The 11503-nt window shown below is 38.0% G+C and overlaps 1 protein-coding gene across 3 annotated transcripts; it reads right to left on the bottom strand.

The window, feature by feature from the left end:
* Nucleotides 1–370: 370 nt before the first annotated feature.
* LOC139368313 (zinc finger protein 362-like) lies at nucleotides 371–9333 on the bottom strand. Of its 3 annotated transcripts, none has more exons than XM_071107061.1 (9): nucleotides 9093–9333; nucleotides 7559–7622; nucleotides 7120–7366; nucleotides 6668–6772; nucleotides 6127–6442; nucleotides 5634–5858; nucleotides 5161–5239; nucleotides 3137–3295; nucleotides 371–2819 (listed from the first exon to the last, which is right to left on the bottom strand). In XM_071107061.1, exons 2-9 carry the CDS (start codon nucleotides 7619–7621, stop codon nucleotides 2703–2705), a joined length of 1311 nt encoding a protein of 436 aa, XP_070963162.1. In that variant the 5' UTR covers nucleotide 7622; nucleotides 9093–9333; the 3' UTR covers nucleotides 371–2702. The 3 variants fall into 3 exon arrangements, with proteins under 3 accessions (XP_070963162.1, XP_070963161.1, XP_070963163.1); XM_071107060.1 differs by having other exon boundaries at nucleotides 6127–6463; nucleotides 9093–9331; XM_071107062.1 differs by lacking the exon at nucleotides 9093–9333 and having other exon boundaries at nucleotides 6127–6463; nucleotides 7120–7339; nucleotides 7559–7755.
* Between the last annotated feature and the right edge of the window lie 2170 nt (nucleotides 9334–11503).

Genomic DNA, 11503 nt, shown 5'->3' with positions numbered 1-11503 from the left:
TGAAAAACTGAGTTTAAATGTACTTGGCTAAGGTGTATGTAAACTTCTGACTTCAACTGTATTTTCATAAATAAAGGTCATTGAATCTTCCCATGTGTATTTGATACTTTTGTTTAGTTTAAGCACACCTGGGGTATAATCATAATTGCCCAACAGTAGGAAACGTTTTGTCAACAAAAACAGGGGTTTCTTATTGGACAAATTCAGATTATTCGCTCCCCATTTTAGTGGTTTGCTTCTTTTTGGTTTCCTACTAGTGAATACACCCCAGGGCATATCCTGGAACAAAATTATTGATAAATATTGAATGGAGAATACCAAATTGTTTTGTTTTAAATTATTCATCAAAGTTATGCAGTACAATTTAAAGTGTGTTTATAACAGTCTGTTTATTAAACAAGGTAAAGATATTTTATTTTTTAAAACATTGACCTTCTTAGTTTTACTTCTGTCTTGTGTGTGCATATTAAGTTGTTTAGAAACTTTATATGAAATCACAAAGCAAGACAAGAAAAGGTGTAATAAATCTGCACTATCTTTTCATAGAGAATATAGGTTAACAGTTAATTCATATACAGATTACAGTTTGGATATTCCACCCGGAAAAATAACAAAACGTTTACAAGACCAAATACTGAAGAACACAATACTGAATATGGAAATAAAATGGTAGTTCAATGATAAAATTGTTAAGGCTTATACGTAAATAACTGATATAAAACATGAATATTTATAAAAAGTATCAATATTCAGAAATACAAATCATTACAATAAGTTCATACATAAACATACCTGTACAAAACCGTTATGAAACGGTACATTGACCAATTTTTTTCTCGGAAGAGAGTAAATTGAAGTGGCAGAGTCTGTTGGCATAAATGTTTATTTCCAGGCCAGTGGCTTGTATTGTATTTTTTTTAAACATACTATGAATGTATTTAACAATATTCTCAGTTCCATCTCAAATAAACATCTAGCCTTAGCACCTTGTCCTAAGTAACCTGAAGAATACAGGCTACTAGTACCATCCAGAGCAACCAGAAGGTAAAATTACAGTAAAAATACAACAATACTGTGTGCATACCATGATGAAAGAAACACTTGCAGTAACACTACCATCATATGAAGTTATATGGTTTGAACAAACTCATACTGACTGCACGTTAAAATGTAAACCTGTTGAGAATTAGTTTCACAAATCAAGATAAAACAATCCTGAATGTAGTGGGATTAGGGTTAATATTGGCTAACTATTTGGTCCAACCATGTACTTTCAAATATCATTGTCATGTTTATGTAATTTACTTTTTTTTCAAAAAAGCAGCACAGGCCTCTGTAACCAGGCTGGGAAATAGCTTTAACTTGACTTGGTGATATGATTGTGAAGTGTAATGTGACACCAGTGAGAGTATAACAAAGTAGAAGTCAATAAAAATACAAAATATTTCACCTCCAATAAATGTATGTTTGCTATATATTTCTCTAAATATATTCAGAATAGAAATGTAGTTACTCTAGTAACATAGACCTAACCACATTACCAACTTGTCAACATAAGCGGTTGTGACTTAGAACTATCATGACAGAAAGCATTTACTCTCCTTTTCTATCACCTTTGCTAACAATAGCTTGTGTTATGTTATGATGACCATCAGAAGTTACTTGACAAAAGCTGACATGACTGTTCATAACATTTGTAATGCTCATCTTGATAGCTTTGTGTAGGCCTATTGAGGGCAGTGCCAAGTAAAGCCATAAAGCTGACGCACTAGCTAATGTTAGCTTGTTTTCCCAATGAATCTTGACTAGCCTCACGTAGGTGCAAAGCCACCAACTCACATATGTAATACCTGGCCACAAGGAAAACGGCTGAAAAGTTCTGTTGATTTGAACAGTTCAGTTGATTTAATTAGTGTCTGATCATATAACCCATATGATCTTGATTATATTAACCATAACAATTTAACTGATCTTGACAAAACAGTAAACATTCATTATTTTGTTTTTACATTTTGGTGCACTGTTTCACCAGTCCGCCACGAGAAACAACCTGACAATCGAATTGTCTACATAGTTCCAATTGCTTTTCTCTAAAATGCTGCTTTTGAAGTCTGACCCTGTAAACTTTGCTTGAACAAAAAAATTCACCAAAAAACATCAGACTTTTGATTAGACACAGTCAATACTCTTAGCTGCCTCAAGTAATCTTTTTGCATTTCCATCGGAAAAGATAGAAAAACATTTGGATCCAAAACCACAAGGCCTGAGAGCGCTTTAAAATGATCTTTGGATGTCGCCAGAACACACCCAGAAAATATGAATCCATTTAGTTTAGGTATAAGGGAAAATATTGAAAAAATATATAATAAATGTAATGGAATAATTTTTTTTGTAACATTAAAATGTTAAGGGCCAATGCATAAGACCGTTTGCATAAAGCCTTTGTAAGTGCTCAGTTGTATCCAACACGAGACATTATCCGACATTTGTTCCCATTGACATAAACCTTTGCAAAGAAGGTGCTATGCTCGTTTTTATTTTAACCAACCCAATCTGTGTAAAAATGGAACAAGGGTTTGTAAATTAATGTCAGGTGTCATGTGATGCATATGTAGGCCTTGGGTCGATGGACTTATGTGCAGGGCCCCTAAACGTCAGCCTTCCATAGAAAAAGAATACAACAACATACAGTAATGCTGAATTCAGATGAGAGAGATGCGTATTGGGATACTGGGGGATTCAGTCCTCTGGGGGGACTGGTGGCTCACTAGGTGCTCCACTACCGTGTGTTTGGACATGTGCTTCATAAGGTAGGTCTCCTGCAAAGACACAAAATGGACGACTCAAAACCAGTTTGTATCCCCGACACAAAAGCATGTTGGCAACCCTGGTTCCAAAATGCAGTTATGACTCGTGCATGCACATTTTGTAAAAGTCAGGAAGCAATTAATATTCACAATATTATTTTACCACTGTAGATTATTTCTACATGTGGTGAGCTTAAATCGTGCTTAGTTATCATAATGTCCGGGCAAATGTTTACCGACACTATAATTGACCAGGACCATAGCAATGCCTTGTATTTGCTGACACTACTACAAACACCTAATACTGAACAGTGGGTTAGAATACTCACTGAGGTGTATGCCCGGCCACACATGTTGCAGCAGTACGCCTTAGCATTTTTGATGGCGTGCGCTGACAGGTGGATCTGTAACGATGCTGAATCTGAGTAGGCACGGTAGCAGTTGGGACATTTGTACGGCTTGTCTTTGTTGTGCTGCCTCTGGTGGGACTACATAGCGAGAGAGAGTGGGGCAGGGAGAGAGAGAGAGAGAAGAGGTAAGAGCAACCTAGTCACTCATTGCAGGATAACTATCATTCAGAGCATTCCAGTAAAGTTGTTATGGTATGGTTGAGTAGACTGTTGCTTGACATTTTCAGCAATGATATCCAATTTAGGTCTATTGTTATACATTTTTCCTTGTCATTTTTGAATAATACGGCTTAAAAATGCCTATATTCATATTCATCTCTCATGGAATCTTATTATTTTAATTTGGCAGTATACCATTGCTATTTAGGACTACTTTCAGGTTGAATTGTTACATGTACCACCTTTAACATTACGAAGTGGTTGTGGATCCCAACTTTTCTGGACCCCTCTTCCCGACAGCTAAAGGTCCCGGAGATTATGCACACATGTGCGGGATTCTCTGCTCTACTCGATGAGAACAAGCTACTCTGACGAATGGTGCTTGTTTAATAAAGTTAGATCAAAGCTGAATCAATCATTATAAACTGGTTGGATCCTGGATGCTGATTGCACGAGCAGCGTTTCCTTGCAGTGCTGTATTGGCCGTCACAGACACAGCTATGCCTGCTAAAAGTCCCATCTGAAAAGTATGACTATGCCTCCATAAGAATATAATGTGAATGCTGCTGTCCGAATCATCTCAACTCAAACATTATTTCCCCTTGCTTCCAGCCTAGCATTTAGTTTGGTACAGTTAATATAACCCTCGCTGTCTGCCTGTCCGACCTCTGAGTGAACGGTGCCCATGCGACAAGAGACAACTTTTTCTGAGCCAGTCAAATTCACTCATCAACGTCATTATCATGGACATCCAAGTAAATGCCAATAGGAAAAAAAGCTATAACAAGGACAAATGCAGCTAGTGTACTGTCATTTCAGGTTCACTGAGTTAGCTAAAATTGGCTAGCTAGCAAGTGACAAGAACGTTATGTATCCTGCCTGCATGGCAACCATTTTGTTTAGAACGGATGACCAGTTCTTCTGCATAGGCATAGCAAATATGAAAAAAAATAACGAATGTAGCAACATGCCCAAAATATCCAAACTTTTGTCCGGACTATATCTTCCGGTGAAAGAATGAAATTGTATGAATTAATTCAAAATATGTAATACATTGCTATTTAATATGTTGGTAACAGTTTTATAAAAGCAAATAAGGTACTTGAGGCAGTGCTGTATCGCGTCGGGCTAACCAAATGATACAGCACTGCCTCTTGTGCCTTATTGCTTAATAACATAACCAAATATAATAGCATAGTATAATGTTACTGTAAGCCAAGAAACACCACCTAATTTCTATTTTTAAGGATGATTGTGCCAATGGTCGCATTTTTTTCATGTGGCCCAAACTCAACAGTGTGCGCCACTATGCAAAATATGTGCTTTGATTGAAACTAAACACAGCTAGGCTATGCTACAGTTTGTTAACACACTCTGTTCTAAAATTCCCTCACTGTACATTATTCAAAACAGCCTTGTAGGCTACTTCGCAAACAACACTATATAACTCAAGAAGATCTAAATGCATATCCCCATGAGATCAAATGGTTGGTATGCAGATGCTGCATGGACATTTCAGTGGTAAAACAGGATTTATCATTCACGATTGACAATGAGAAATTGAAGGGAGGGTAACCACAAAAATGTGTGCATCAAGTAGAGGTATAGAAACACGTGCAGAAAGTGATTTGGATCTTCAAGCTCTGGGCGAAAGGGATCCAGGGGGGCAGGACGGAGTGGTTACCAACGGATCCGCAGCCTCGGCTGGGTCGGGACATTCAAGACTGGGAGAAGGACTGTAAAAGATTAGTAAATAATCCTGTTATGATGTAGCTACTACTGACCTGGAGGTTAGAGAGCTGGGTAAAGGCCTTTTCACATCCAGGGGCCGCGCATTTATAGGGTCTGTCACCAGTATGGATTCTAAGACACATGCGGATGATGATAGATGCATGTTAGAGAGAGAATGAACTGAAATATTGTGGTTTATTGAGCAAGTACAGCAGAAAATATAATGTAATTACAAAATAACATGTAAAAGAATATGGTGTAAACATACTATATATTATGACAGTTGTAAAATAATGGATACATACACTGAATCATACATTCCACAGTACTACCCAATGTCAGTGTTACTGATGGAAAGCTACTGTACATTCCAGCAATACATCAATGGAATGCTCCGGTTTAAAATATATTTTTAATGTTGTCAATGTCATTGTGAAGAGACAGACATTTTCATATGGTGTGGATTGTGGTGGACAACTTTTTTCTCTCCATCGCTTTCTATTCCATGAAGGTGAACTCAACTGACCTGGTGTGCTGCTGCAGGTGCGAGAGTTGGCGGAAGGAGTTCTCGCAGTAGGAGCAGTGGTAGGGCTTGATTCCCAGGTGGATGCGGAGGTGCTGGGCCAGGTAGGATGCGTTGGCAAAGGACTTGGAGCAGTGGGGACACTTGTGGGGCTTGGCCTCCGTGTGGGACTTGGAGTGGATCTGCATCTCTGACTTTGACATGAAGGTGAGCGGACACACTTTGCATCTGGATACAAGAAAATGGGACTGAGTCAAATCTTATGTTACGGATGAAGGTTCTGTTACGAATGATACTGCAACACCCAATAAGGTGTCATGACTGAATGCCTTACTGTACTGTATGTAACCCCTTAAAGTAAAGTGTTACTGATATGTGCATATAACTTAACTACATATCTCAAGTAGGTCAAAAAACATTGAAAATGGGTGATTTATTTAAGAGATAAGACTAAACTAAGCGAAACTAAAACTTTTTGTTGTTAAAGTAACCATACCTGTAGGTTTTGCCCTCTTTGGCAGGGAAGGTGATACAGCCCTGGTCGGCGCCAGAGGCCATGATGGGGTAGGGCACGACCAGCAGAGGCCCTCCACTCTCCGCTTTGATCTTCTTCCGCCCACGGGGAGTCTTGGGTGGTGGGCCGAGGAGTCCAGCCAGGCCCCCGCTCTTCATCTGTTCCATGCCAGGGCCGCTGGCCAGCCCAGAGATGATGTTGACCGATGGGGTCCCTCCCAGTCGGTTCTGGCTGCTGGAGGTGGGGGTGAGGGCTTCTGAAGTGCTGTGGCTGTCCGGCCGGGACATAGGGGCCAAACCTGTGTATGGGCACATGAAGACTTACAAATGATAAGCCATGCAAAAAGTTAGCGATTTAGCTTGCTGAGAGACTGAGCTTTTATGCAAACTAATAAGGGACCGTGTTACACTGAAATGTATTTGGCTCTTGTCTGGTCCCTTGGCGTGTAGTACATGGCTGTTGAATGTTTTCATTGATGGTTGTACATATATGTTTCCCATGAGAAAGGGGGTGTGGTTATTACCTGACCGATGGTTGACTCTAGAGGGCTGCTCAACGATCTGTCGCATGTGCCACTCATCCCACAGTCCTTTAACCTTCACTGCTGACTTGTCATCCATATTCACTTCTGCATCAGAGATTGAAGGCAATACAATTAACTGATCTAACTGAGGGACAAATGAGAAAATCACTTTATAAATAGCACCAATTTCTACTCAGCATCCATCCTGAAATCTTACAATGCTCAATAATAAAATGGGAATTATTTAAAACTGGACTGGTAGGCATCCACCATATGACTTTCATCTATGCGTTCTCAAATTAAGGCAGAGGAGTTGCGGAGGCAAAACCCCTTAGGACTATTGAGATGCACCATTGAACAGGTCTCAAGCATCACCAGAGCCAAGTGGTGTCTCCAGTGTGCACCTATGTTGTGAGCAGACAGCAGACTGCAAACACTGTTACAGTACCGACCTGGTACAGAGCTGGAGGCTGTGCGGGCGTGCAGGGCGATGTCGGGCTGCTGGACCGAGCCCTGGGGGTGATGCTGGCCCTGCTGGGACTTGGGCATGAGCATGCTGTGCTGCCCCCCATCCAAGGGGGAGGAGGCCACCAGCAGGGTTTGCTGGGAGGGGGCTGAATTGGTCGGCAGGTGCAGGGGTCGGATCTTCTCAGCCATCAGCTGCTCCTTGATCTTGTTGATGAGCACCAGGTTATCCAGCTGAAAGGGTTAAACGGTCATGCTCAACCGAAAACAGCTCCAGTTTATCAACCATCAAGCTAAAGATGATCCCATTATAGTCCTACTTTTGTTGCTGGGTTAATACCTATATGGACATTCTTAGATTAAAAATAATGAGATGCATAATATCAGCCTAGATGGAAGAACAGAAAAAAAGGAAGATGTCCTTACCTGGCTAGGCATGGAAGGAGGCGGAGGCCAGAAGTAGGGGTTGTTGAATCGAGGCTCAGCCATCCTGAGACAGAAACACACATTTTACTGCAGTATTCTATACATTTCAAATACAAATATACAAAGCATTTTTGACAGATGTTATTAAAACTACTTAGATTAAAACAGTGTCAGTTTATATGTCCATATACTTTTTAATTCCGGTGACTCTTTGTTTTTGAGAATACCTCATATTTTCTGAAGTATGGATACCTACCTGAACATTAAGATACATTGTTTCTTAAAATCAGAGTAAAGTTACAGTAGTAGAATGAAAAAAGTACAATAACGTTAATAGGACGCATACTCAGGTCCACCTCCCAAGACCAACATAGCAGTATTTTACTATATGGCTTATGAAATTGTATTTTTGTGACTGTGTGAATTTGGTTATTGTGTGTATTTTATAACTAAAGTTGTTACATTATTTCTGTTACATAAAAGTAATACTTCTACAAAATATGACATGCCAATAATAAAGTATTAATATAATGCTTTTATTGTGGTATTTAGATAATAAACAAAACAATTCACACACAGTCCCAATAATACGTTTTCATAATTATGGGTAGCATTTTTGTATAAAAACCTATTATGTTCAGTTCAAACTACACAGTGAAATAAAGGCCTACCATTCAAGACATGATAAGAATGCAGTCAAAAATGAAAACTTTCACTGTTCACACCTGTCAGTCATTTTCGATTTGCCTACTCTCAATATTCTTTATCCCAGTCCTAAATGTTTATTTAACTCTGCCTAAAGATGGCTGAGCACACATTTTTGGGCAGAAATCTTACCAAAATTAATTTCCAGTCAAATATGAGTTACGTAGGGTAATTTTGGCAACTTTTCCCTCATAACATGTTTGCTTTGGTAGTCTAGACTTTTGTTAGGCTAACACGTGTGCCCTTCGACCTTTCTGGAATTCAGTGACATAATTTGGCGATGCGACCATCCGATACAATACCACTCAGACAGTTTTATTTAAAGAAAATTCCAGACAAAAGAGAAACAAAAATGGCAGCCTGACTCATTTTTATAAGGCGAGACGCCATATTTTGCAGATCCCAATATTAGGAGCATCTTCTTTTGCTCCTAAAAGGAGACCGCCTGACACAAAGGTGTGTTTATGTCAAAAACATGAATGTTTGTTTACGACAAATTGCAGGTTAGAATAGCCCGGCCTCTCCACCTCTTAAAAACGGACACTTCCTACAACAACCATGCCCTGCAAAATAACACGGAAATAGGTTAAATGCCCGAGCATTGCCCTAAACATTTTAATAAATCAACATCATCTATGCGTAAAGGTCACAACCGCACGCTGACAGATATTTTAAAATACATTATCCCAATCTTAACAAAAATGCGTTTTTGACGAACTTTTTGACGAACCGAGGGGCAATGCATACATATCTGCACAATGCATACATTTGCAGGTTATCGACTTTCAGAAATACATTTACAAATAACATCAAATAATTGCAGACAGACCTGATGTCCCGATTGCAGATTTTGTCTTGCTTTATAAAATGTTGATGTTCTTTCTGCCTGCCTCCAATTGGTTCAGCGCTTCCGGGTCGCTTTGTTCACTTCTGGGTGCCGCTACACCGTAGCTGCTGCAAACTGACTGAAGGCTGGTTATTTTTAATCTGAATCCATCAAAAACAATAGTTTTTAGCGTGGCTATAATGCTAAACAACAACTCACACACATTGATCATGTCCAGGAGTCCAAACGCGCCTGTGTCAATTGCGACATTACTAAAAGAGACAGTGCCGTGTACCTTTTATGTATATTAAAGATTCGTAATTTGATCATTAATACCTCTTAAAATTTATATAAATGACATTCCGATTCAACTGACGATAGTGAACAAGTTTACACCCCTTGTTCTTGCAATTCGGTATGGTGTAACTTGTTTTTGGAGTTCAAATGTAGCTGAAACATTGCTCTACGGCAATTACTGTAGTATTTTATGACTTTTCAATTAATTTAATTTAATTATATGTAAAAAAATAAAATATTTGCTTTAAACTTCAGTAGCTTCTACCCCTAAGCATTTTCATGTATAAAAACAACTGTTATTAGATCAGGGACCTTTCTACGGCAATTACCTTGACTTTGGCTATTTTAAATGAAATATTTATCATTATATGTAAAAAGAAAACACTTGCATAAAACTTCAATAGGTTCCACCCCATATGACTTACATGAATACAACCAACTATTATTGGTTCAGGGACTGTCTGTACACTCTACGGCAATTACTTTTGTATTTTTTTACTTTGGCAATTGAAATGAAATTTGTCTCATTATATGCCAAATAATACTTAACTTTAATAGCTTCTACCCCATATCACTTAAATTAAAAACACTTCCTTCAAACATCAATAGCTTTCACCCCATATGACTATCTGTTATTGGTTCCTCGTCTGTCCAATCCACAGCAATTACTTTTGTACTTTTTGACTTTGCTATTTTTTTATGAATTTACATGAAAAATACTTCCATACAACTTAGCTTCAACCCAATATGACTTGCAAATGAATACAACTGTTATTGGTTGAGGGACCTCTTCCCTCCAATCCACTGCAATTACTTTTGGGGCTTTTTGACCATGTCAATTTTTTATTAGTGTTAATTTTATGTACATGACAAGTACTTCCTTAACTTCAATTATTTTCCCCCTATATGACTTGTATGAATGAGTCCAGCTTTCGCTCCACTGGCCGTTTCAGAGCAGCGTGTCACCATTTGGCTATCTAAAGAGGGTCATAGTTACTTCTGGCCATTAGCCGCAGTTTATTGAAAAATGTCAATATAGCTTCTCAAACACATTACATATTGCTCTCAAATCAATTTGACATTGTTCAGCGACCCTGAACCAATAACAGTTGTTAGTATTCATGAAAGTCATGTGGGGTGAAAGCTATTGACACTTTAAGGAAGTGTTTTTAATTTAAAGTCCGTCCAATATCATAGAAAATATCAAAATAGAAAAAATACAAAAGTATTTGCCGTAGATTGTACAAACAAAGTACCTGAACTAGTAACAGTTGGTTTTATTCATAAAAGTCCTTAGGGGTGGAAGCTGTTGAAGTTTTAAATAAGTATTTTTTTACATATAATTCAATTATATCCATAGGATATAGCCAAAGTCCAAAAATATAAAAGTAATTTTCTTTCATTGTATTGATGAGGTCCCTGAACCAATAACAGTTCGTTGAATTCATGCAAGTAACATGCGGTGGAAGCTATTGAAGTTTTAAACAAGTATTATTTTTTACATAATGATATGACATTTATTTTAAACAGCCAATGTCTAAGAATAAACAAGTTGTTGCCAGAGATTGTACAGACGAGGTCCCTGAGGCAATAACAGTTGGTTGTATTCATTCAAGTGAAATGGGATTGAAGCTATTGAGGTTTTTAGAAAGTTTTTTTTTTTTATTACAAAATTGAATTAATTGAAAACAGCCAAAGTTAAAAAAAAATATATATATATATATAAAATAAAATAAAATATTAATTGCCATGGATTGGAGAGGTCCCTGGACGTATTACAGTTGGTTTGAGATTTCAATGTCATGTGGTTACAATTTAAGTTTTTCCATTAACAATACGTTTCAATTTCCCTTTTAAGATGGTCCCTTAGCTTAGACTACAGGGAGAATCAGCCATAGAAATGAACATAAAATACTTTTTTGAAAACGGAACGGAACAGCAAAAACAGTGGGTGTAACTTGTTCTACATTGTCAGCTGGTTTAATATATGACATTTATATCCCCTTGACATGTTCCGTTGAAGAGGTATTGACTAGCAAAGTCCAAATCTTTAATATAAAGCCAACTACACCGCACTAAAAAAGTGAGCATCATTTTGAGAATGTGTCAAGCTTTTT

This window comes from Oncorhynchus clarkii, chromosome 16, assembly GCF_045791955.1.
Source record: "Oncorhynchus clarkii lewisi isolate Uvic-CL-2024 chromosome 16, UVic_Ocla_1.0, whole genome shotgun sequence".
Classification (NCBI taxonomy): Eukaryota; Metazoa; Chordata; class Actinopteri; order Salmoniformes; family Salmonidae; genus Oncorhynchus; species Oncorhynchus clarkii.
Note: the sequence above shows the minus strand (reverse complement) of the source record. Positions and strands in the feature narration are given on the sequence as shown.